The 25,109-nt window shown below is 48.0% G+C and overlaps 7 protein-coding genes across 7 annotated transcripts; 3 read left to right on the top strand and 4 right to left on the bottom strand.

The window, feature by feature from the left end:
• Nucleotides 1-434: 434 nt before the first annotated feature.
• On the bottom strand, nt 435-1,350 carry N7473_006405 (uncharacterized protein; the record flags this gene model as incomplete). Its single annotated transcript, XM_057152345.1, has 2 exons — nt 435-1,212; nt 1,313-1,350. 2 exons carry the CDS (start codon nt 1,348-1,350, stop codon nt 435-437), a joined length of 816 nt encoding a protein of 271 aa, XP_057010150.1.
• Nucleotides 1,351-7,108: 5,758 nt separating this feature from the next.
• Nucleotides 7,109-10,985, bottom strand: N7473_006406 (ankyrin repeat domain-containing protein; the record flags this gene model as incomplete). Its single annotated transcript, XM_057152346.1, has 4 exons — nt 7,109-9,723; nt 9,778-10,176; nt 10,411-10,863; nt 10,955-10,985. 4 exons carry the CDS (start codon nt 10,983-10,985, stop codon nt 7,109-7,111), a joined length of 3,498 nt encoding a protein of 1,165 aa, XP_057010151.1.
• A 1,868-nt stretch (nt 10,986-12,853) lies between these two features.
• On the bottom strand, nt 12,854-15,116 carry N7473_006407 (uncharacterized protein). Its single transcript, XM_057152347.1, has 7 exons — nt 14,863-15,116; nt 14,723-14,793; nt 14,633-14,656; nt 14,490-14,579; nt 13,941-14,421; nt 13,552-13,881; nt 12,854-13,485 (listed from the first exon to the last, which is right to left on the bottom strand). The coding sequence occupies exons 1-7, from the start codon at nt 14,986-14,988 to the stop codon at nt 12,994-12,996; spliced, it is 1,614 nt and encodes a 537-aa protein (XP_057010152.1). The 5' UTR covers nt 14,989-15,116; the 3' UTR covers nt 12,854-12,993.
• A 1,354-nt stretch (nt 15,117-16,470) lies between these two features.
• Nucleotides 16,471-17,722, top strand: N7473_006408 (uncharacterized protein; the record flags this gene model as incomplete). The annotated part of the gene is made up of 5 exons (XM_057152348.1): nt 16,471-16,632; nt 16,697-16,801; nt 16,864-17,088; nt 17,149-17,291; nt 17,362-17,722. The coding sequence occupies 5 exons, from the start codon at nt 16,471-16,473 to the stop codon at nt 17,720-17,722; spliced, it is 996 nt and encodes a 331-aa protein (XP_057010153.1).
• Nucleotides 17,723-19,248: 1,526 nt separating this feature from the next.
• On the top strand, nt 19,249-19,924 carry N7473_006409 (uncharacterized protein; the record flags this gene model as incomplete). The annotated part of the gene is made up of 2 exons (XM_057152349.1): nt 19,249-19,645; nt 19,707-19,924. The coding sequence occupies 2 exons, from the start codon at nt 19,249-19,251 to the stop codon at nt 19,922-19,924; spliced, it is 615 nt and encodes a 204-aa protein (XP_057010154.1).
• A 2,570-nt stretch (nt 19,925-22,494) lies between these two features.
• Nucleotides 22,495-23,800, bottom strand: N7473_006410 (uncharacterized protein; the record flags this gene model as incomplete). The annotated part of the gene is made up of 5 exons (XM_057152350.1): nt 22,495-22,925; nt 22,993-23,193; nt 23,240-23,518; nt 23,638-23,723; nt 23,772-23,800. The coding sequence occupies 5 exons, from the start codon at nt 23,798-23,800 to the stop codon at nt 22,495-22,497; spliced, it is 1,026 nt and encodes a 341-aa protein (XP_057010155.1).
• A 44-nt stretch (nt 23,801-23,844) lies between these two features.
• Nucleotides 23,845-24,535, top strand: N7473_006411 (uncharacterized protein; the record flags this gene model as incomplete). Its single annotated transcript, XM_057152351.1, has 4 exons — nt 23,845-23,908; nt 23,969-24,164; nt 24,195-24,281; nt 24,316-24,535. The coding sequence occupies 4 exons, from the start codon at nt 23,845-23,847 to the stop codon at nt 24,533-24,535; spliced, it is 567 nt and encodes a 188-aa protein (XP_057010156.1).
• Between the last annotated feature and the right edge of the window lie 574 nt (nt 24,536-25,109).

Consider the following 25,109-nt stretch of genomic DNA (forward strand, 5'->3'; position numbering starts at 1 on the left):
CGACTTTCGTCATCCATGGTCTCGGGAGAAATTGAGCCAATCAGAAGCCGCCCTGAGAGCCTCGGATGTGGACTTCATGACGTGTGGCTTTCCAAGGAATACTCTAAATTTTTGGAATTTGTTGTAGGTCCTGTCAGCCTGGCGATAAGCAACTAAAGTCCGTTCACGATAAGACAGACCAGGCAGCGTCTTTGTAGGTAGTCAAATTTCATGGCCTGAGGTGTCGACTGTAGCTTTACGAAAATTTTACCACGTGGCAACACCAACATTAACACAATGAAAGATCAACTATCACTTTAAATAATTGCTTCCTGTTCGGTGCTGAGTCCTAATCATGAGAAGCTATTAATGGGAAGTTATTAGATTTGTAACGACAATTTTGTGTCGTTAATTATTTATCGAAATGCTCGACACGGAACGCTAGATCTACATCATTAACCAAAGTGAATATTGTTTGAAGACACATAAACAGTATCCCATAGTTGGAGAAAGTCATGTATCAGTTCTCCGGACAGTAAGTACTCCGCCCTTAATCCAGTAACAGCAAGAAGGAATACGGCACAGTCAGTTGGAAGGGGCGAGTCGCTGCTTATGAATCGCTCTAATATTACCTTCCCGGTGAGAGGTTGCTCACATTCCTTCCATATGTTGAATATGGCCTCAGCAAATGAATTATCAAAAATCATCTCCTGAAGTATTCTTCCAGCTGTCGCCTGAACTGTTTCTTCAAAGTTTTCTCCAGAGGCATCCACTTTTTGTGTATAAATCTCCTTCTCTCGGTCATATTTGAGATTCCGTAAGCATAAAGTGAGTGCGTCGTGTGTTCTGATGTACTCCACATCTTTAGGTAGCAAGTGCTTGAAGAGGCGTCTCGCGCGTGTGAATTTCGGGCAAGGTCTTTGTGAAGCAGCCTTCGTTTCCTCTAGTGATCTTTCTGTGTTATCTACGGACAGTGCTGTCTCGCGGACTTGTATTTTTTCGTCTTGCGTTGAGTTTTCTTGCATTGATTCTTCTTTTGCTGAGTCGTCTTGAGCTGAGTCTTCTTGCAGTGTGTCGTGGTGCCCTGAGTTGGCTTGAACTGAATCGTCTTGCACTGTGTCGTCTTGCACTGTGTCGTCTTGCACTGTGTCGTCTTGCACTGTGTCGTCTTGCACTGTGTCGTCTTGCACTGTGTCGTCTTGCACTGTGTCGTTTTGCACTGTGTCGCCTTGCCTTTTTGGGTCACATTTACCTGTACCGCACTATTTCTTGCTGGCCTTAGCATTGCTGCTAGCTCTTCAATGGAGATAATTTTGCCGTCGTATTGTTGTACCCCAGAATCACTAAGAATCTTAGAGCGGACATATTCATGTGAATAAGATCCAGCAAATTTCTTGAGCCCTTTATATGCTAGCAATTCATCTTTTGATATGCCACCGAGTGCATATTTTATCCAATCTAGCGGAATACAGCCTCCACGAGCGAGATAGAACATATCAAGCCTGGGTCTGAACGTGGTGGTCGCTTTTTCTGAAAACCCAACGACGGCAACTACTGCGGTTGCAAACCAAGGCCAGTATTCCTTGCTATAGGGGTCTCATGGTAGAGAGAACTCGCTTAGGTCACAAATATCCAGATCTTGGCTGCTGGTATTCGCTGGTATTCGCTTGAAACACAGCTTCCAGGCCATCAGAACTAAGTTGGAAGACAAGGGATTGCCGTGAATTCCCTGGAAGGTGACCAGATCCGCTTTCTTGAGGAAAAGCGATGTAGTTAGGAGGCAGTGAGCTCCTCCCTTTGATCGGAAAGTGGTCTACCCACTTAATGTTGAGGGATAGCGAATTATGGGTTTTTCCATATTTTGCAACAGTCAGGACTGGGACAGCACGTTCTTTACCGATTTCCATCAGTGGGGTCTCAAGACGATTTCGAAGGAGATTGGCACTACCTTCGATGCAGATACAAGCTCCTCGATCAAGGAGAAACTCGACAAGCTTGTTAAATTTTGATTGTTGCATTAGGAAAATTCACTTGGGCAGACATCTGAAGTCGCGAAGTGATGCTGCCTGTTTTCCTCCTTGACCAGTTAAAATCACTCCACGATGCTCCGATAGCTGTAAATGAGCTCTGTGATCTCCCCCAGTAACGGGAGTCCTCTCGAGAGAGAGCAATGAGGTAAAATTGAGGGAGTTCCAGCTCGACAACTCCAGCCATCAACCTGGTACGTCTCGGGATGTCAAAGTCGCAAGATCGAAGAATTCTCTGGGCACGATATTTCGAGTATAACGCCGATAAGGATGTGTAAAACATAGGCATTCCCCCAAGCACTGCCAGGGAAACACCGATATAGGTGATGATGTCAGTCGCGGTTGCCATGTTTCGGACTATGTTAATGTGCCGAATTTAGGGGATTCAGTAGGTAAATAAGTGATTATTCTGCGTGGGTGATAAATTGCTTAAATTATAATAAACCCGGTTGTCTATTGAACGAACTAAGCAGCTGCATGGGTGCCTGACCTTCTCTCAATGCCGAACTAAGCAGGGATGTTTTATCACTAGAAAGGATGACTCGGCGTCCACCTAATCACCCTAATGGTTCGTATGGTAATCCCGGTCAATTGAGAGTACCGCAGTCGTAACCTGTTAGCACTACGAATTGCTCTATGCTAAGTGACTAGTCAGTTCGTTATAGTTTCTATTGAAATAGAAAATCACAGTCTTTCAACTCGGAGGAAGGGCGCTATGACGACCTGCATAGAATATATATCACGCAGAGGACATACAAGACGATGAAATCGAAGATGGGTTTTCCTTACGGAGCTTTCCCTCTTACTTTCCAGCGCTCGCCTCCAGTCGTAGTGTTCCTTTTATCCTTCTAATGAAGCAGCTGGATCTATAGGTCGGGCATAAAATTTACCCACCGGGTGTTTGTCTACACTGACTCCTGCCTTGGCTACAGTAAAGGGTCACATGGCTGACCGCCTACTGACCACCTTTCGCCGCCTGCAACCCCTAAGCCCACCGCCTTTCTAATAATTAACTCTACGCCAATAATATCCCATCTCTCATGAAATTTGTTCGATGGAATTTCTTCACTGCTTGAAATTGATCCCCCTTGAGTCTCGTTTAAGAAAAACTTATATGAACAGCGGCCGGATGGTGTAGTTGGTTATCACGTGTCGTTAACACCGACAAGGTCCTGGGATCGAACCCCAGTCTGGTCATGTCTTTTTTCCTGGCTCGCCTTATTGAATAACCCACATACAGTCAACTGCGCTTGGCCTCGCCTCGCTTTTCTCAAAAGGTTGTGTGAAGCTGACTCAACGTGGCTAGTTAACGTGATTCACAAGCGAGCGGATCACACAAGCGAGCGGATCACCCCACCCAAAATCGCGTCTTCCTACCACCCTACCTAATTCAACCGCCTACCATGCCACCAATTCGAACTAAATCTTCGCAGAAATCGGCCAATCAGGAGGGCAGGATCCTACTAGCCCTTGATGATATTAAAAATAGCCGTGTCAAATCTATTCGTGCAGCAGCGAAGCTATACGATATACCCTACAGCACACTACATACGCGTCTTAATCACCGAGTATCGCGCGATAACACACGCGCAAACTCGCATAAATTGACCGAATTAGAAGAAGATTCGCTTATTCAATGGATTTTCTCAATGGATTCGCGTGGAGCAGCGCCTAGGCGTGCTACTGTACGAGAAATGGCCGATATTCTTCTTGCAGCGCGTAGAATTACCCCTCCGCCGACCGTTGGTATCAATTGGGTATCAAATTTTATTAAACGACGTGATGAGATTCGAACACGCTTCTCTAGGCGATATGACTACCAGCGCGCTCTTAACGAGGATCCAAAGGCTATAAAAGAGTGGTTTTTGACGGTGCAACGCGCGATTGATGAGAACGGTATCCAACCTGAGGATATCTACAACTTTGACGAGACTGGATTCGCAATGGGCCTTATATCATCGCAAACGGTGGTTACACGAGCAGAATACTACGGTCGGCGATCAATCCTCCAGCCAGGTAATCGCGAATGGGTCACTGCGATCGAAACGATATGCGCTGACGGCTATTCGCTGCCGCCCTGCATTATATTCAAAGGCTCCGTTTATATCGCTGGTTGGTTTGAAACAAATCTCCCTAGGGATTGGCGAATCGAGGTATCGAGTAATGGCTGGACTACCAATGACATCGGCCTTCGCTGGCTCCAAAAGATCTTTATTCCATACACCAATTCGCGTGTACGAGGGCGATTTCGGCTATTGATCCTTGACGGGCACGGTAGCCATCTTACACCTCAATTCGATCGAATCTGTGCCGAAAATGATATTATACCACTCTGTATGCCTTCGCATTCGTCTCACTTGCTTCAACCGCTTAATGTTGGGTGCTTTGCAGTGCTAAAGCGTGCCTACGGTTGCTTTGTGAGCGATTTAGCCCGTACTGGCTATAATCACATCGATAAGCTTGATTTTCTTGCAGACTATCCACGCGCAAGGGCAGAAGCTTTTCAGCCGAATATCGTTCAAAGCAGCTTTGCAGCTACTGGTATCGTACCAGTTGATGCTGACAGAGTGCTTTCTAAGCTAAATATTTCCCTCCGAACGCCTTCACCACCATCAAGCCGACCAAGCAGCAGATCTAGCGAATTCACACCAGAAACGCCTAAAACAGTAGCCCAGCTACAAAAGCAGGCTAAAATGATGAAAGATCTAATAGATCGGCGGTCAAAAAGCCCTCCAAGCCCGTTAAAATTAGTGGTTGATCAGATTCTTAAGGGCCACTATCGAGCGTTACACCACACTGCGCTACTACTGAAGGAGAACGCCGATCTGCGCGCATCAAATGAAAAGAAACGCCAAAAGCGCACTCGATCGACTAGACGGATTACACACGAAGGGGGCCTAACAATTGAAGAGGGCCTACAGCTAGCTCAGCAGCCAATTCAGCTAGTAGAAGCTGATAAGGTAGTATCGCATGAGGAGGTCGATCTGCCTAATCAGCCGATTCAACCGGCCAGGAGGGCTCCGCCTACCTGCAGTGGATGTGGAGTGACAGGGCATAGGATTACTTCATGTAAAAATCGAATTATCTAGTTAAATTAATGGGTCTTGGTGAAGATAATCAATTTTGAAATTTTGCAATGGGGGTAGGTGATCCGCTCGCTTGTGTGATCCGCTCGCTTGTGAATCACGTTAACGTAGTTCCCGGCTTACCTGATAACCCGGTTAACCCGATAACCCCAAAACACCATACTAAATGGGATTTTTCATAATTTCATATTTCAACCCCAAAGGCCAAGAATGTCATCTTAGGGATACCGTAGTGTTTGATATACCATGCTAAGTATATTTATTAGGTCGAGAAATTTTTCCAAGTGGTATAATATTAATATATATATCTACATCACTGGACCGGAGTGTAATTTTGGTAATATAGGTAATTAACCCTTTTCAAAATATTTGAGTCATGCTACACCGTTTTTAGTGCTCAGAATTTATATGACACTAAAAATCAAAGAAAGAAATGCTTCTAGTTGTTGATATGCTATGACCTAAAAAATTGCATTTAGTATGGTGTTTTGGGGTTATCGGGTTAACCGGGTTATCAGGTAAGCCGGGAACTACGTTAGTTAACTAGTCAACTTTCTGCTGTATGAGACGTGTTGATGTATTTCACAAAGGAATCAGCCATGTTTTCCTTGCGTGAGACTTTGTTTTTATCTCTGGAAAATAATAGATAAATTATGCTTGCTCTCTAAAATTGACATTATTGATATCGTATATGTTACGCGGTGCCGACTGGTCACTGTGAGTTAGAATGTCCACGGGTTATACTCGCCTAGTTCCAACTGCGGATTCCAAGAGTATCTCGCAACTGTACCGTTGCTATGCAAAGCCTTACGTCGGGTTCTGGTCCTGTTGAGTATCTTGCAGAACGTGCCAGAAGTGCGCGCTAAGTAAGTGAATCACTAAGTGATACTACTAAGTGAATCCCCTACTTGTAGGTTAGATTGTCTTTAAAGGTGAACTTGCAAAGTACTAAGGTAGTAACTAAGTAACAATGTATAATTGATCGCGAAGAACTAAATATATAATACGAAATAAGTCTCCTTATATATCTAGCCCTTCCTGTTTGGTATAGATAGTAGATAGTATAGTAGTAGATAGTGTCAACATGTGTGTGTGCATATCCCTGCAATAAGCGAGCGCGTGCATGCATACGCGCGCTAATGCAATCGGATGCATAAATCTGTATCCCCGATACACGGCTTCATGATATACGATGCTGATTATCAACTATTGCAGCTCTTCGTGGAAGAAATTCTAATCTCTCTCTAGTGGATTCTACAAGGGTCGAAGCCCCTGCTGAAACTGCTGTTAGCCGAGATGGATAAGGACGGACAATCGTTGGCAAGAGATATGGGATACCATGAATGCAGGGATTAATATAACCACACAAACTCCCAGACCAAATTTGCAAGGAATGGCTGGAAGAAGTATAATTTGCTGGCCCGCAAAGTTCCGATCTCACAAGAGGGGATATAGCGAGGCTGGGACAAACAATTGGCAGGTTGTTGTGTTTCGAGCCGCCCGCAAGAGCATCAGCGAGACAACTTCTAACTAGGTGACCCTTGGTTGAATGAGTAATTAGCACATAAGCATGAGTGTCCGTGCGGAACTTTTCTCCAACTGAGCTTATACCTAGCAACTTCCTGAGACTTCAAGCCTGTGTTTCAAAAATGGCCTGAATCACTCTTTCTTTCGCGCCAACCACATGAATACACCATGCGGAAAAGACATCATATTTTAAATCAGGTTTTAATCGGAGCTAGCGAAAGTATTTCATGCGCAAGTGCAGGACAAGCACTCCGTAAGCATAGAGTCCGCCAGATTCATACTTGAATACACTAGCAGTTCAATATCTACCAGATCCCTGTAGGGTACAACGCGAGAACCCACGATTCAAAAGGGCCAAGAGCGTGAATCCTTTCCATGAACGCCAAGCCACAGGCCCTCACGGTGGTGATCCATCCGGGAGCAAATGAAAACATAGCCAGTAAAGCAACGACGGAGCTTGGGGCGCGACTAAAGGTAGTACAGTTTTGCTTATCGAGATTTCCGTTGCAGTAGCTTGACCACAACTTTGTACCCCCTCTCGGCAGCCAGCGACAGCGGCGGTTGACCATTACTATCCTTGGCCTCGACGTCGGCTCCCTTCTCGAGCAGCAGCTTGACCACGGCTGCGCTCCCGCCCTCGGTAGCCCACGACAGCGGCGTCCGACCATACTCGCTATCCTTGGCCTCGGTATCGGCGCCCCTCTCGAGCAGCAGTTTGACCACGGCTTCCTCCCCACACTCGGCAGCCCACGAGAGTGGCGTCTGCCCATTGCTACCCTTGGCCTCGACGTCGGCTCCCTTCTCGAGCAGCAGTTTGACCACGGCTTCCATTCCCTCCTCGGCAGCCAGCGACAGCGGCGTTTGACCATTGCTATCATTGGCCTCGACGTCGGCTCCCTTCTCGAGCAGCAGCTTGGTCACAGCTTCGTGCCCCCTCTCGGCGGCCCACGACAGCGACGTCCGACCATTTCTACTCGTGGACTCAATGTCGGCTCCCTTCTCGAGCAGCAGCTTGGCCACGGCTTTGTGGCCCATTACGGCGGCCCACAGTAGCGGCATCCGACCATACTTGCTATCCGTGGTCTTGAAGTCGGCTCCCTTCTCGAGCAGCAGTTTGACCACAGCTTCATCCCCCCTCTCGGCGGCCCACAATAGCGGCGTCCGACCATACTTGCTATCCGTGGTCTTGAAGTCGGCTCCCTTCTCGAGCAGCAGTTTGACCACAGCTTCATCCCCCCTCTCGGCGGCCCACAATAGCGGCGTCCGACCATACTTGCTATCCTTGGCCTTGAAGTCGGCTCCCTTCTCGAGCAGCAGCTTGACCACAGCTTCGTGCCCGCTCTCGGTAGCCCATAATAGCGGCGTCTGACCATAATCGCTATCCCTGGCTTCGATGTCGGCTCCGTTCTCGAGCAGCAGCTTCACAACGGCACGATGGCCATAATGAGACGATAGCATAAGATTTGTAAAATTATCAGGAATCCTGGTAAATGTGGTTTCCCAGTAGATTCTAAGCCATGCTGAGTAGCTCTTCGAATCCGAATCGCAAATTTTCAGAGCGGAAGGTATAATTGCAGCGTCGCCAGTGATGTCGGCCTCGCGAAAGTGAGCACCCCAAGTTCTGGCCGAGTAGTCCAAGAAGGCCTGGTAGTCAATGGAGTTTCTGGCTTCCCCATTCGCATCTGGTGGATACCTAACATCAGAGTTAAAGAAGTCCAGATAGCGCACGCAGGCCTCCGTAAGGACGGTGTGTGCTTGGCGAGCAGTGATCGAGTGATGCCACTGTAGCCCTGATGGAACAGATGTGGGCGATGCCAAATCGGCAAGGAGAAACTCGCGAGCAGTTTGATGTAGAAAATAAATCTTGCCGTGATGGATAGAGACGAATAATCCGCACCAACGTCTGAGACTTTGCTCGAAGTCTCTTTCTACCTCTAGATCAAGTTGAGGTATAGGCTGAGGTGTTTGCTGTATGTTTACGGCAATGTTCATTTCCGAAAGAGATAGTGGCCGGCTCGCTGCCAAGATAATACTCAAGGTCCTCCGAGCCAACAATGGTTCCTTAGACTTGCTCAGAATTTGTTCATAAGCATCGTTGACAGTCTTCGGTAAAGTTCCAATGGCTAAATCAACCCCTGTTGCCGTTTTTGTGAAGCCTGTTGCATTCAAGTTGTCGAACACGAGGTATACCCAGAGATAGGTGCGGTGCGAAATTGTCAGTAATTGAGTTATCAGACAACACTTGACTTCGCTCGGGAGCTTTTTCTCCTCTGCCAGCTGGTTGACTCGGTATCTGATGACGCGACTGACTTCTTGACTGATAATTTTCGACTCTTTCTCTCCTGGTATATGAATATTTGGAAAGACACGCAACAGATGGTTGAACTTAGACAATATCTGCTCATATAGGCGGCTTGTCAGAAGGCACTTCAAACGGCTATAGCCCATCGGGTCGCTGCTAAATTGGCTCTTCAAATTCTGCACCAGGTTCTCAAAATCTGGCTCGGCACATTCGTCCACGGCGTCTATAACCAAGATCACAGGCCCAGCCTGGGGATCTTTCACTGCATTTCCAAGGACACGCCAGAGCGATTGTGTAGAGTTGACTAACCCTTGCCCATCTTTGCGGAATTGAGGGATGGCATGGTTAATCAGGAACGGCTGTTGAGAGAAAAGCTGGTGGATTAGTGCGCAAAGCGCTTGGCGGACCGTGTTCTGGTCTTGCTCTTTGAAAAAGAAGTAGCAGATCGTCGTCGATCGTGGCAGTGCGTGGTCGACCAAGTACCTGGCTAACACCGACTTCCCACAGCCAGGATCCGCAGAGACTAGCAGTGGCCCTGAGTCATTTTTTAGCCACTCCTGGAAATGGTCATGTTTGAGGAACCATTGGCAGGTGCCTTCCACTCGCTTTTCCACGCGATCCTTGTACCACTCGTACGTGGCGTCCTTGTCGCTCTTGGTGAGACGGAATAATTGAAGACACTTTTTTTGCTCATCAAACCGTTTCCACTGGGCTTCGTCTTTCTGGAGCTTAAGTTGCCCCTGCGTGGCGAGCTGGCGTGCTTCGAGTGACCGAAACAGTGTCTGTTGGAGTTTTAGCTGCTCTTAAATAGGTTACTATTTATTCATATGATGATTGTCAAACCTCTTTAACTAACTAGATAGAATATCACAGATCTTTTTTGCGGTCTCAATCTTAGTCGGGGGAATTCTGTACAGGAGGTCTCTCGTGTATACAGCCGCCGCTATTGCTGCATAGCCCTGCCACTCCTTGTTCTTGTGGGAATCTAAGTAGTCACATATACCACGAATCACCAGACATAGAAATTGATTCATCAGCCTAGCTGCTTCCATTTCAAAACATAGAACCTCTTTGTCTGCGATGAGTTTATCCCGAATCGAAGCGTCCTTTATAACCTGGTTCGCTGAGGCAATCAAGCCATAATGAATGGTCGGGTTATCGTTATATTTAGTCCGCTCGCGTCGCGATATTAATTTTGATGGATCGTTACCGCAGTACGTCGCGCAGCTTGCTTCATTGTTTGGAGGATGGATGACTGCGGTTTGATATAGCCTGTCAGTACTAGCGTGGGGTCGCTCGTATTCCCGCAGTCTTGGGTTTCTCTCCAGAACGGTGTTGATGGCCTCTTCAAGGTGATGACCTTTGCTCTTATAATCGGTCCTGAGTCCGTTCACCCCGGTGCGCAGAAAGCGTGGGGGCTGGTTTAAAATGCCCGTTGTGTGGAAGGTTCTACCTTATATCGTCTTGCCAAAGTCGTACTGGAACACACCACTATGCCCACCACCAGGAGCGCTAACCACAATGTCGCCGAGACGTATGTCATGCATTCTACTTGGCGCCCCGCCACCAATGCCGACCATCAGACCGATCCTGACATTAGGAAAGCTGTGTGACAGGTCTTTAGCGACGCTTGCTGCAGCGGCCATACCGTACTCCCCGACAGGCAGGACAACAATAACAACGTTATGTTTCCCAATTCTGCCTAAGGTATAATCGTTATCGTTATTGCTGGGCAGATCCTCTGGCCGTTCGTGCTCTTCATCGAGAAATGCTAGCGCGGCAACATGCTCCGTGCTTATAGCACAGATCCAGCCTATAGTGTAGTCCGCATGGTCCAACTTTGGCTTAGGAGCGCTGGCCACTAGCGTCGAAACATCGTCACAGGACGGCTTCATCGTCGTCTCTTGACTCGAGATTGCGTCTGAGTCCGGGTCCCCGTCTCCTGAAATTGTGTTTCCAGTTCTTGAATTATTATTGCTATCTTTGGCCCTCGAAATGCTGTCTCCAGATTCCACGGCGCCGGCGTCTCGTACGCCCGATTGGCTCTGGACGCTTGGCGTCCATTTTGACCAGAGTAAATACGCGGGTGGAAGTAGAAGCGCGCAGATCAAAATACTCCACGCAACGTGCAACTAGGCAAAACCCCCGGCGAACATCCAGGACAATGCGAATGACATCGCAAATTCAAGTGTCCAACCACCAGCGGCAGTCAACTGTTCGATGTCTGCAGGTCTTGCAGCACTGAACTGGAGCAAGAAATGCTAAACGATGTGTTCCTCGCAGCCAACGGAAATGTACGTAGTGGGTTGCCCTGTAGTCAAAAGATCAAGCTGTATGAGCTCCCTTGGGCAGGATGTGGTAAGCGTGGCTCGACCTGGAAAGGCTAACAATGGTGAGAGAAAATTTAAAGGCAAAATTAACCGTACGGTGGTTCTCTATTTTTGCCAGGGGAGTGGTGATTAGGAGAAATCGATCATTTCTGTTTTGGTCTTGATGCAGCTGCTGAGCTGCTTCATTGGCCCAATCAATTCTTGGCACAGCCACAGCGCTTCTGTACGTATCACGCAGGGCCAAGAGCAGGCAGCCAGGACATCCGGGAATTCAGGGCGATCGAGTGAAGAATCGAGGGCTTTCGGGGCGTTCGGTTAAGGGCCTGGGGTGGCTGAAGAATAAAGCGGCAAGTGCAAACGTCCCAATGAATGACAAAAAACGGGTCAACAAAAACGTACAACAGCCAAAAGTATGGCCGACCTCACGTAGCGCCCATCGTTCGGTGCTGAGCCGCTCGCCGCTTTATCCAGGCGGGCTTCAGACCACTTCAGGCAGATTCAGGCGGCAGTTCACCCACATGGATATTCTTCACCCGAAGACCACCCAGGGTGCAGGGCTGGCCGTCAAAAGGCATATTTGTACATCATGGCACAGGGAAATATTTCGCAACCGCTGGCATAGACAGTGAAGATAGATAAATTATAAGTACGCGCTAGGAGCGTCCAGCAGCGGTCTCCCACCATTCAGCCTCCCCTCTCACCTCGCCCCGCTAGCCTAACGATCACTATTCACCCACACAATGACCAAGAGCAAGGATCTCCGCTAATTTTACCTTCGTTGTGGATTTCGTTCACCATAACAACTCAGAAATCTTACGTGCCGTTCTCCTAAGAACCAAGGGAGACTACCGGCGTGCACTTTGCATCTTTGAAAAGTTAGTGCCTCTCAACGATACTTTACCTTCGGGCGGCCACCTCTCCAGGTCTCTAACTGCTTCCGTCAGATTCCTCTCACTACACCCGAAGGCGTAAATCCGCCCGATATTCAAACTTTCAAGGCCTTTACAGAGTTGACGGCACGGAAGGATCCTCCCCCTTTAGTTAGCTCACCGTCTCCTTACTTTCGCCACCTAGCCTCTATAGAAGTAACAGCGTCAAAAGGTAAGTTCTTCCGCTCCAGTAGGAATGAGAAAACCTCAGCTAGACCGAAAACTTGATCTTGCACCTTTGAAGCAAATCCCTTGGCAAGTCCCTCAATCGTCTCATCACCAATTTGTTCCTTGGGTTACTTGAGGTTGGGCATCTACTTGAAGGCAGTGTGGAAAAGTTAAGCAGAAATCTTCTTATCGGCGAGCTTCAAACGCACTTTCTTATCTGTGCGCCCTTGTTTCCTTCCTGGGCGTCTTGTGGGTTTAAAGATCGAATCTTGTCGGATCTAATCATTCTCCGAGCTGGGGGTCCCATTAGGTACCTATTTCAATTTTCGAACGTCAAGGACTGAGCCGCACGTGAATCATAGCGGGTGTTGCTTTCAGAGCATTGGTAAAACTATGTGAACGACTTCATGGCAATCGTCGCCTGTCACGGTATGTGTCGTGAAGGCTTAGTATTCCTGTAATGTCCGTGGGAGGAAACAATGGAAGAGATGGAAGGGCGGCAGCGTCTAACCCCTGAAGAACGGGCGGTCCCGAGATATGTATTAGAATTAAAATGGCGAAGGAGCGCGAGGAGGATCCTTAGGGCTATTTAGAGATCTATGTACTCAGACTTTTAAATTCAGCCTCCAATGCCACCTGGGAAGCTTACATCGACATGTCCGAAGTCTCCACGATAGGACCAGTGTAAATTTTGCGGGCGCGCACAAAGTAATACAGCGTGGCAAGGATGGTGCAGCCGCCGATACCGACGACGCTATAGTTCATAACATCCACACCGGGATTCATTTTCGAGGGCCAGAAGCTGAAGAAAATGATTATAGTGATGTAGATGACGGCAAAGAGATTCACCAAAGTGCCAAAGACACCAGGGCAACGGAATGTTCCCCAGACCAGCTTCGAACCAGGCACGTTGATAATGTCATCCTCGTTGTCGTTATAGAGGCTAATGTCTCCCCGGACGCGGCGGAAGAGAAGCAGGACAGAAATCGTTAGGTACGACAGGTACAGGCCAGACACGGCCATAGAAAGGATATCCCCTAGAGCCACACTGGAGCCAATGTTGATAAGGGCCAGGAGAGTGGAGATGGCGACGGAAAGTATGACAGAATAGATCGGTAATTGATTAGACGGAGAGACCTAGAGACAATGACGATGAGTTAAGTGAACGACTTATGCAGACAGGATCATTGTTTATTGACTTACGTTGCTCCACCACCTCCATCCAGGGACACCCTTGTCTCGGGCAAAGGACCAGAGCTGACGGGACGCAGCGGCTAGCAGTCCCATGATCGCGCAACAGTAAATAACCAGGACAATCGAAATCATGGCCAAAGTCCCTGGCAGCGAATTAGTTGCTTGGAAGAAGATCGCCATGAACGGGTATCCCGTGGGTGACTCTAGCGCGGATTTCAGGTCGCTAGCGCAGTAGAGCATCGCAATCAACATGCCGAACCCTAGGCAGCCGTTGATACCGACACTCAGTAGGAGAGCCTGAGGGACGACGCGCGCCGGATTTACGATCTCCTCAGCCATCTAATTCAAAAATAGTTAGCTACAACCATCGAATCGCTTCCGAGCAACTCAACACTTACGTGGACAGCGGCATCGCCGCCCGCGAACGCAAATCCTAGGCTCGTCATCCCAACAAACCAGGACAGCCCCTGGGTGGCAAATTCACCATTGTTCTGGAACGACAGAAAAACATCATGGGTCGCCGCGTGGTCAGACATATACACCAAGGGAATCATGATGCCGAAGAATCCAAGGACGTGCACAACTAGGACAACGGCCTCAAGTCGGGGCAGAAGCTTTCCACCAGCCAAGTTCACCAACAATGCGACCAACAAAGCCAGCCAAACAATAAACGTTCCCTGCCACGGCAGGGCATCATACTTAGAGTGGGCCAGGACCGCCGTGCCTTGGATCATGGTTCCGGTAATAAAGGCACTCGCGGCAAACCCGCACTGCCAGCCGATTATGGTAAACCAACCCGTGATGTAACTGAGGAATTTCTGGAATTTGATCGGGGCAAGCATGGCAGCCCAGTGATATTGGCCACCCGCAGTGGGAGCCCTAGTTGGAGGGTTAGCTCTGCCGGTCTCAACAGAATGAGAAGACCTTAAGACGGTGAGCAAGCTTACATCGATGCCAATTCCGACAAGACCACAAAAATGCAGGCAGTCCCAACCCATGCGAAGATGAAGCCGTACACCGCGCCCCCTGGGCCGCCACTAGGGTTCTATTAGCGGTATGTAACAAAAGAGTCGTGGTGATATTCACCCACTTTGTAACAGGGCTCAGGAAGGTCCTTGGCAAGCCGTTAGCAATCCCCATCACCATGTGATGACAAAATCTTCGTCAGGCTCGGACTCACCCAAGCATACCCTCCCAGGTACCGAGGACAGTACAACTGAAGCCCAGGATCGAGAGAATGCCGAAGTTACGCTAACCAGATAGAAAGGTGAGTGATTTGAACTTCATTGCGCCGTGAACAGGGAACATTTCCGTGCATACCTTAAGAACAGGCTTTTTTCCCATACGCCGGAGATGGGCATTATCGCGGTCTTGAATGGACATGCCACTCCGGGCTTCGCCCCGACTGATCACAGAGGCCTGGTTTTTCAGCTCGTACGCTACCATGATGGATTATTGAACTTTTGGGGGCAACGTTGGATGAACAGAAGAGAGAACCCAAGGGAGGAATAGGACCGATTCAAAAACACGAAAGGAAAAATATCAACATAAGGAATGGAATACGCGGACGACGGTTTCAGATTAAGGAAGGCGCAGTCTTACATAACTATTCTCCTAAAAAATTTGGCAGCGATAAATATTCTGTACATGAGTTTCCTGTGCGATTCCCAAGTCGACAGAGAACGTGATGTAACATCGACGGCAATACACCTGGCCGTGCCAGGGATCGCGGATCGGCGTAATCGGGCTGAGAGGCTAATATCGAGAATGATAGTTCATAGGCCGCTGACCACCGTAGAGTTCAAGCTACTGCAAGTTGCGGTGTGAGGCCCCAACTTACTCCGTACGGGCCAACCAATTACAGAAGAGTTCAGAAGGATCCGATGCTCCATATCGCTTGGTAATGATCGACGTTCCCAGGTCGTAGGAGGCACTTGAAGCTGTCAGGTTGATGCATATGCATCCTGGGTACAGTAGTAATGCAATATCCAATCGAGAAGTTGTCTGTGAAAAGCTCATAATCTACCCCTGGGTCTACTCCCCGTAAGTTCCGCTAGCTGTATTCAGCTATTCAGCAATCCATGTTTAATCTGGTAATCTCACCGTCTGTATTAGGACTATCGCTGGCCGATTTCTAGGCTGTCAAATTAATACGAAACTGATGATGATGTCAAAATCTCGGGCTTTTCACGGCCTTTGGTTCGTACGCAGCATCTCACTAGTATGGACTGCGCCGTTGAATATCTACACACTATCGGTGGATCAAGTCTGCTTTGAAGCCAACTCCGGCAGCAAAGCCTGGGTTTATCTCTACTGACGAAGAGACTAGAGTCGTCTCACTAATGTGAACCACGCGCCAGCCCCATGTTTTGCCGTCGTGTTCTTGTTGGATTGGTGGTAGGTGTGTAAGCCAGCACTCCTGGTACTGGTACAGTAGCAATAACTGATCCCCATGTCGAGCACCGGAACGCCGCAACCACCACAGGGGGCGGGAGAGGAGCGTACGATAGTTTTGGACGCCAGCAGATTCGAATCCCTGGCATGAGAAAATCGGGAAAACTCGACTTCCTATTGGATACGTCGCTACCCTGTAGCTAAGTCGGGGGCCAAAATCCAAACTGGTGGGAGGACACGACAGAGGTTAACTCGTGAGGTGATGTACATCCTTGCCTCACGTTGGCGCTAACCTGTGCAAAATCCCGGAGAAGTTGAAAAAATACAGGAGAGAAAAAAAAGAAATGGATTTCGTGCTAGGCCCGACGATCGCGTCTCACACAAACGCCCGTCCAAGATAATAAAAATGCAGCCACGAGCACGCGGGTTACAGACACTGCCTACAAGCTTGATTTTTAGAATCTCCGTGCTATATCTCTTTCTGTCAAGATTGTTACTTCGATTCCTCCATCCATTTCTTGACATCCAGCGTTGATGGGTACACGATTCAAAGGCGACACCAAAGACCCGGCAGTCAATGTCACAACATGGGTCCTCCTGGTCACGATCATCCTCAGTGTCTCAGTCCGACTTGGGACGAAGTGGCGGCTATTTCATAAATTGACCGCCGACGATGTCCTGATCGTGACATCCATGGTAGGGTTCGCCCGAGGCGATCTATGGAGGGCGATGATCCAATATACTAACGAGGGGACCACAGGCATTCGGCATCGCTCAGAGTATTATGGTCAACCTTGCTGTCGCATCAGGCTATGGGAAACCTTTCAAAGAAGTCTCCAGCGATCAATTTGAGGATGTAATGAAGGTTGGTCGATCATCCTGGAGTATTTCTCTTGCTAAGGCTGACTAGCAATGCGATGGACGTAGTACCTGTACGTGGCGAGTCTTATGTACATCGTGAGCCTGGCTCTGTCCAAACTTTCTCTGGCAGTGTTCATCCGGAGCCTCACTCCGTCCACCCGAGACAAATTCGTCGCCCATGTGGTCAAAGGAGTCACCTATGTTTGGGCGGTGGTTGTGTTCTTTGGCTCTGCTTTCCAATGTGAGGTGACGCGCACCTGGGATTTCTGGAATGGCCGATGCTTGGATATTGTAAGAGCAATTTGCTGCGTTAAATGATGAACAACACTGACGAATCTCGATACAATCTAGCTAGCATGGCGCTACTTCGTCTGCGGCTCTGTTATTGTCACTGACCTGTTGATCTTCGCGCAGGCGATGGTCCTGATCTTGAGCATTCAAACATCGCTGCAGAGGCGCCTAATCTTCGCGGGTATCTTTTTGCCTCGACTGCTGTGAGTGTCCTGTCCTTGAATCATCGCAAACGTTCCCCAGGAAACTAACCACCCGTGGCCCTCCCTTTAGAGTGGTGGTCGCCACGATCACCGAGCTCACCTACCTCAAAAAGGAGACCACTAACCCGACCTATACCCTGTGCGAGATCACCATCTTTGAAGTGATCATCCAATGCCTGAGCATTGTGACCGCCTGCTGGGGACAACTCAACCCCTTCCTTTCGTGGATGCGCTCCAACGGATTTAAGATCCAAGGCGTGGGGGACACGGCTACGTATAGCTATAAGCTGAGTTCGCTTCGCCGTGACCAGATCCTCGTTACGCAGGATTGGGAAGTGAACAGCCAATCGAGCCGGGCGCAGATCATCTTGGAGGGGACATGGCCTGAAAATACCAGTCAGCAATCACCTGATGAACTCAGTAGATCATGAAACCGACTATTTTGACCCTTCTGATTCCTTATTGATTCCCTTTCCCCTTATTTTCCATTTCCTTTTCAGATGCAACATGCTAAAGTGATTCCTACTGACATCTAATGATCTGTCTTTGTCCTCTTTCCTATTCAAAACATGGGCTGTCATAGATACGTATTGGTTTTGGCTATGTAAACAAGCCGAGACTCTCAGCCTCGAGGTACAGTTGCGTTGATGATGCGGTTCGTCTGACCTACGTGTAGCCGAGGCGACTGACACACGCAAAGGGGTCCTGGCGCCACGCAATTTGGGCTGTTTCCACCATTATTCGCTTGGTCTCATCGTTGTTCTTCATACAATCAGATTAGGCCGAAGCCTATAGACCTTTGCCTTGAGAAGCGGCCAAAGATTCTCAATTGGATTAAGCTCGGGCGAATGAGGTGGGCAGACCATCACTTCGATCTGCATATCCTCAAGGGCTCCGCGTACAACAATAGCGGTATACGTTGGTGTATTATCATGCATAAAAATCCCATCTTCAGCTGATAGATTGGTCGGGAGTAGTCGACGAAAGACTCCTCAATAACAAATCGATTCACACCACCACGCTCGGAGTTAGGATCGCCGAATAGGGTGATTAGACCTGTAGGGCGATCCGCAGAAAAGCAGGCCAAAATATCTGCTTAACCTGCTTAACCTGCTTGTCGCGATGCGGTAATCCCTGACATTGACCGTAGCTACGCTATGCTATTTTTAATACTGAAAAACGCTGTAAATTACTATTAAAAGCTAACTAAACCAACGTCTCGTTGTTGATAGTGCGATCTAAGACATCGTATTTGGTATGATATTTTAGGGTTTCCAGGACGGCTTGGTGTCCACGTCGGCTGGGAATTAATTAAATTAACGTACGGACTAACTAGACACGGCCCCGATGCTATTGAGCACTCTTGTGGAGATCACTTTGCAAGATGAAACGTCTGTCCGAAACAGCGGGTGAAAGTATTTTTGCGGTGGAACACGCCCAGCCTGATACAACTAATGAGAACGGCGGCCGCTAAGGAAATTGCCCACCATACCGTGCTGGAAGCCACAGAAAGGTGGTAAATCAAGCATTACTCCTGCCCCCACTTTATACAGCCTCTTAACGGGTAGCTAGATTCTTCCCGCAGTCTCACAGCCAACCCCCACCCTCATATAGTTTACTAACTTTTAATTGGTCGCTAGCTCGCTGACCAATGTACGGAGTAGAGGCTCCAAAAATGGCCGAATATCTTGAATGTAACGACGGAGTAGCTGATAAACGGCCCCCATTTGTGGCGTCAGGGATGCTGAATCCATCGCAATAAAAGGGTTTTATGCTGGCGAAAGCTTGTAAGAATCCTTATTCGCATAATATCACGTGTCAAAAATATTTGTCATTCGGTGTTTATCGGAGGTAACTATAAGAGACGGGACTATTAAACTGGCATGCCTCACGCTAACTTCCTCGCTAATACCCCTCCGCCAAACTCCTACAAAGCCACATTCAGGTCAAGTCCCATATGGAATCAACAGTTAATTCTCTCGTGCTGGAGCCGGCAACCCCGGAAGACGTCCCTGCGATCACAGAACTATGGTTCGCTGCGTTCACACAGCCAGTGATTGGGCATCTATTTCCCAACACACCCGGTATGCACAAATGGCACCAGGACTGGCACCTTAGCGACTTTCAGACCAAGCCGTACCAAAAGTACCTGCGCGTGGTTGACACCAACTCGAAGGATGAGCAATGCCGGCCGCGGCTAGTTGCCTTTGGCAAATGGGACCTGTCCATGCCCGAAGAGCGAGGTCGTCGCTTTCCGCCATGGCATGCGGACTCGCCTTATCAGGAATGTGAGGACTTGATTACAACGCTGGAGAAGGAAAGGAAGCGCGTTATGGGCGACGAGAAGCATTACTGTATGGATGATATATCTCACAATTAACATAGGAAAGAATTATCACTGACTTGGAAACAAAGACCTGGATACCCTCGGCACTCATCCCGATTATCAACGGCGCGGGGCTGGTTCTATGATTGTCAAATGGGGCTGCGATTTGGCTGATAAGGACGGCGTTGCAGCTTATGTGGATGCTAGCAAGGAAGGCGCACCGCTATACCAGAAACACGGCTTTTTAGATTTTAGTCCTCCTGGCTCTGAGGTGGCCTCGATGGCTCGCGGCAAGAGAACTGCATAAATTATACTCATTCATTTTACTTCGGGGAAGGGCGGCTCCAAGCGAATATATTGAGTCCGGAAGTGCATTCAATTGTCGGTCCTCAAAAAATTACCTCCATCCCTGTAAAGATAAGATGTTGGGCAGGGAATGCCTGTTGGTTAGTTAACCAGGGAGGGTTGATGATTAATAGAAGGCTACGAAAGATAATTAGCTCGTGTAGGGGCAAACCCTAGCATATCCCTTGTATCCATGGACAGTTGAAACCCAATCCTTTTTTGTCCCATGGGTTAGGATTTGGAGGGGGCTCGTGGCTCAAGCGAGAAGGAGAGGGCCCTAGCTTTCGATGCAGAGAGGAGCTATTTTCGGCTTCGTTTTGGTCGCGAGTGAAAACGGAGGGAACAATCGTTATTATCAAGCGTCAACAGCAGGACCGAGGAGGGGTGCTGGTTGAGTGCAGAATAAGAGGCACGCCAGCTCTCCGTCCAAAGTTACGGGTGGAAAGGCAGCCGTTTCTGGCGCCAGAGGGTGTCATTTCCGGCGTCGATTTTACAGGTTCTCAGATTCTAGTTGTAAAACTCAGAGCTCTTCGTCTCGGAGATACGGTAAATGTGTCTCCGTAATGGTCACTGATTGCTCTCGCTGTTACTTTTTATTGCTGAGTCAGTCCTATGGAAGTTTTCATTGATTCGCATGTTACATCTTTATCGTGAATTATCCCTGTCACAGATCTCTCAAAAAGCAACTCAGAGTGGCTGACCAGTGTGCGGCACGGCCATTAATCTTTCTCAGAACTAGCGGCTTCCTTCGAGGCTGGATCCATCACTACTCCTCGCTACCCAGCAATTGATGGAAAATTCACGATTCGGACGAGCTAATTCCCTTGAATCAGATATTTTCTCGTCTGGTTCTACTTGACATGAAAGTTAGATTAACAACCATGGCAGGTCATGAACATACGTCCATGATATTAGCTGGACCACTAATACCATGTGCATGGAGTAAAAGCTTCTCTCACTGGTAGTTGTACTCCAAATACCGATCGATGTGACCGAAAGAATATATTAGAGGATCAGAATTTCATTAATATCATTGAATCACAATTGATGACAACTTCCACAACAACCCAGTTGCCCAGAAGCTGATCGCCACTGCTAGCACAAAAATGAGACAATTCCCTATCAACGAGCCCAGAAAGCAATAATCTCATCAAATTCTTCCGTTGTCAGGCTATTCATGTCTCGATCATCGGAAGGTAGTGCGGGTAATCTCATTTTTGTGTGCGCTTAGGTCAACAGACCAGATATCGAGGGCCACATTGATCATACCACTGAAAGAAGTCAGGAATAATTTGACCTATCTAGGAGAAGACTTGTACTTATTGATGACTCGACCTCCATCGACCTCGATCGTTTGTTCATGCATGGATTGCTCGCCCTCGTTTGGTTCTGCATGGTTTGCCCTGCAGGTTTGTGATGGCCAGGACCATGCCGCTTGTCCTTTGTTTCTTGTTGGCTTATATAGGCCTTTTTCCTGTTCCCTTTTGCTTCGTCGTCCTCTTGCTCTCTTCTAGATAGACCAATTTGACTTCGTTCCCTGCTTCCTGTGTGCTTGGTGTCTGTGACACCATCGCTTATATTGCACTCTTATATTAACTTAAGCGAATAAGATGCTCGGCAATTTTATGAGCTATATTTACAGTATAAAGGTCTCTCTTACCCACTGTCGCAAGTATATAGTCCTATGCTCGCTGGTGGTATTAAAACTATTATACTATCGGTTTTGTGCTACCCGGAGGTTACTAAGAGCATACAAGATTAATCTAGTCCGGATAGGCTCCTTGTTATTCTTCCTTAGGGCTTTTCCTCGACTAGCCAAGCTATCGAGTAGAAGCATGTCGCACCCTTCTAGCTTGCCTTGCGCAAGAAGAGCCTAGCTTAGGTTGGCTTCGCTGGATCGGGGTCTATATTTTATTAATCAACTATTAAATCTATAGTATAACTATATTAGTAGTGTTACTATATTCTAAGGAACACTATATTTTAAGTTTGTTACGTTTTTTCCATAAACTATAAATTTAGATTATGAAGTAATTTTCTCAAATAAATTTATATTTAAGCGAGTCACGTATTTCGTGAAATTTTGTATTAAGACTATATTTACTACAATACTAGATTAAGATCGTGCGATTCATGCTATAACCGTATTGTCAAACAAAATGGTTTTCTATTGAATTCCAGACCCCCCGACTCCCTGCATGGATAGACTAACAGATCCTAAGATATTTTTAAAGGCTGTGTCTGAGCCTCTTTCGCCCTTAATTTGCAACTTTTCAATACAGTGCTTGTGCCCGAGGCAACACCATTCATACCTATCATTGTGATGGTTCTATATACATATGTGTTTTTCACCTAGGGTTTGGCCTCGAATAAGGAACAATTAAATTTCTCAATGATACAAGGTGTGGTTCGAGGTCCTGTAAAGGTGGCCTACCGTATAGTAATAGTCAGGCAGCTTATAGTCCGCTTTCAAATCTGACTTGGCAGGGCTGGTGCTGCACGAATTGCCATATTAGTACCCGAAGGTTGAAATTAAAGCAACGCTGCCAGCACTTTCCGGCAAACCCGAATCAATGGATGTTTGGTTGAATTTTCCTCTTCCCACTGGGCCTTCTGTCGAGCTCTTGTACTCTCGATTGGCTCGGTTGAAACTCCCGTGACCCGGTCAACTTCAGCTGCTCGTACTCGTTGGGTTTTGTAGAAGATTTTATATCCAAAGAGACACATGAGATATACTAGAATGCCAACATACTGCACAATGAAGTTCTTACAGTCAATTCCATGGATGAAGACTTCAAAGCCCTTTCCGATTGTCAATATACAGAGCAATATCAAGCCTGCCCAAGAGCCCCACTCTCTGAGCGGTTCTCGATAAGGGAACAGTTCAGCTGGAATCTGAGAAACCTTGACCGCACGAGTGAAGCCGATGTGAGTGATCAAGATGGGAATCCAAGTGAGCATACCTATAATTGGGAGATATCATTAGCTCCGAAATCAGTGAATGATATTGGTGAGCCCTTCACCACGTACCAAAGGTAGCCACCATTGTGGTCAGATAGCTGAATACTGCTTTTGCTCCAGAACTAATACTCATATATGCCAAAAGGCAGAACATTGTTGGGAGAACCATGGCAAAGAGAGGAACACCTCGGCCGTTTGTCCGAGTCAACAACTTAGGAGCTTTCCCATCCGACGCGGTGCTGTAGACAGTTCTTGTTGCAATATAATAATCTAATATCATCAGCTTTGAGGTGCAATGCGATTGGACAATGCACACCAGATGTAGCCGCTGAGATCACGAAGATCAAAAGACACGCATTCACCACATGGTCAAGACCTTCGATCTTAGCATGCTTAATAGCCACCACGAATGGCGATGCGGCAGCCCTGGTACCGGACTTAGTAGCAAATGCCAACTCAGGGCTGTTGTATGGGACCACCATGCCCAAGGAAAGCACTGAAAGTACATAGAAGACCAAGATGCGGAAAAAGGTCAACTTGACGGCTCGTGCCATTGCCAGCCGTGGATTCCGAGCCTTGGTCACAGTAACAGCAACTCACTCAGTTCCACCATAAGCATAAACACTTGATACACATAGTCAGTCTTGTTAGAATAAGAACTTCCAACTTTAACTGCATAAAAGTCTTACGCTTGTAACATTGTACTCCACACACCAACGAATTTACCCAGTGAACCCTGGAATTTGTACTCTGCGAACGCACCAGGATCACGCCAGTAACGGAAGCCTGTTCGCCCGAATCTGTCTCCGTTAGTTTCGTTATATAAAACCATCGAAAAGGTCACTCACCCGGGACCCCCGCCAAGTGCCAAAACCATAGAGAATCCGAGAGGGTTTATCGTCACTATCCGTCGGGCAAAAGATGACTGTGACAAGCCTTGGATGGGGTCCACCTGGCTTCATGCACTTTCAGCGACCGCTAGACGGTCTGAAAAGCGTGGAGGGAACGCCTAAGCCACCACCTCCCTAAATCCTTAAGCTCACAGGATGTGAAGGTGAGACAGTGGAGCTTCTTCCGGGCCAAACTCCCCGGAGAAATATAGGTCACCTGGAACCCTTCTGGGACCATATGGCCGCTGGTGAGAGATACGAGCTCCTTTGGCAGGGGTCGGAATATGCCTTGCGGGCCTGGGGCAACTTACGCGAGAATTGGTTCAAGAAATTGGGGCTGTCTCGGGGCTAGTATCTATTGTCATCCCCGGGGGGCTCCAGCTTTTCTTTTACCTGCATAGAGGTGGAAGAACGTTCGGACTCTGACTCTCAGCCCGACGACCCTCGGGTAGAGAAATCGGACCGAATGTGAGAAATTCTCTTATGATATCTTTGTCTGTAGCCTTGGCACCCCTTGCATCAAGTGTGTGTCTGGAAGGCCTATCGACAATTTCCCGAAAGGAAAAGGTTCGTATCACAGTGAAGACACCTATGAGGGTCTGACGAACAGGGATCACGAGGCTAGCTGCGCTGATGCAAAGCCGATCGTTATACACGACTACCCGTTTGCTAGTGATAACTTTCGACTGCGACGCCGCTGCCACGAACAGTGGATGACTTAGTTTGACGACGAACGGAATCCGGGCTGGATGATTGTCGATGAACCGGACATCGAGGTCAACGTCGCGGATTCGGCGTTCTTCCGCAGCCTCAAACCGGGGGAAGCTCTGGTCAAAGTCCGTTCTCTTGGCTACGTCGACCAGCATCCCGATACAGTGGCCGGCGACACATATCGATACCAATACTAGGGCGGCTGCGTTGACTGGTGGATCTGGGGTGATCGCGAAGAGCATGCGAAGATAGTAGTGAAATTACCCTGTTGGCTGAACGATCATGTCGTTGACCCCGCTAATAATGATGGAAGGCCGGTTATCATGGTGCCGTCATCTAATTTTGTCGAGTTTACTGTTGTTGATTGATTGAGATGGATTCTCTTTGGTTCAAGTTCTGGCCTCAGTTCTGGGAAGGGGAATAGACGCATTCGAAATATAATTTTTTCTTTATTATGAGGAAAGGTTCGTCAATTCGCTATCTTCATCCCCTACTTAAGCTGGAGCTGTGTCAATCTTCAAGCCTCATGCCTACCAGGTTGGTGGCATGGCATGCTGGACTTGGACAACGAGTTTCGTGTGTCTG

This window comes from Penicillium subrubescens, assembly GCF_028828155.1.
Source record: "Penicillium subrubescens strain IBT 31985 chromosome Unknown utg000004l_segment0_segment0, whole genome shotgun sequence".
Taxonomy (NCBI): Eukaryota; Fungi; Ascomycota; class Eurotiomycetes; order Eurotiales; family Aspergillaceae; genus Penicillium; species Penicillium subrubescens.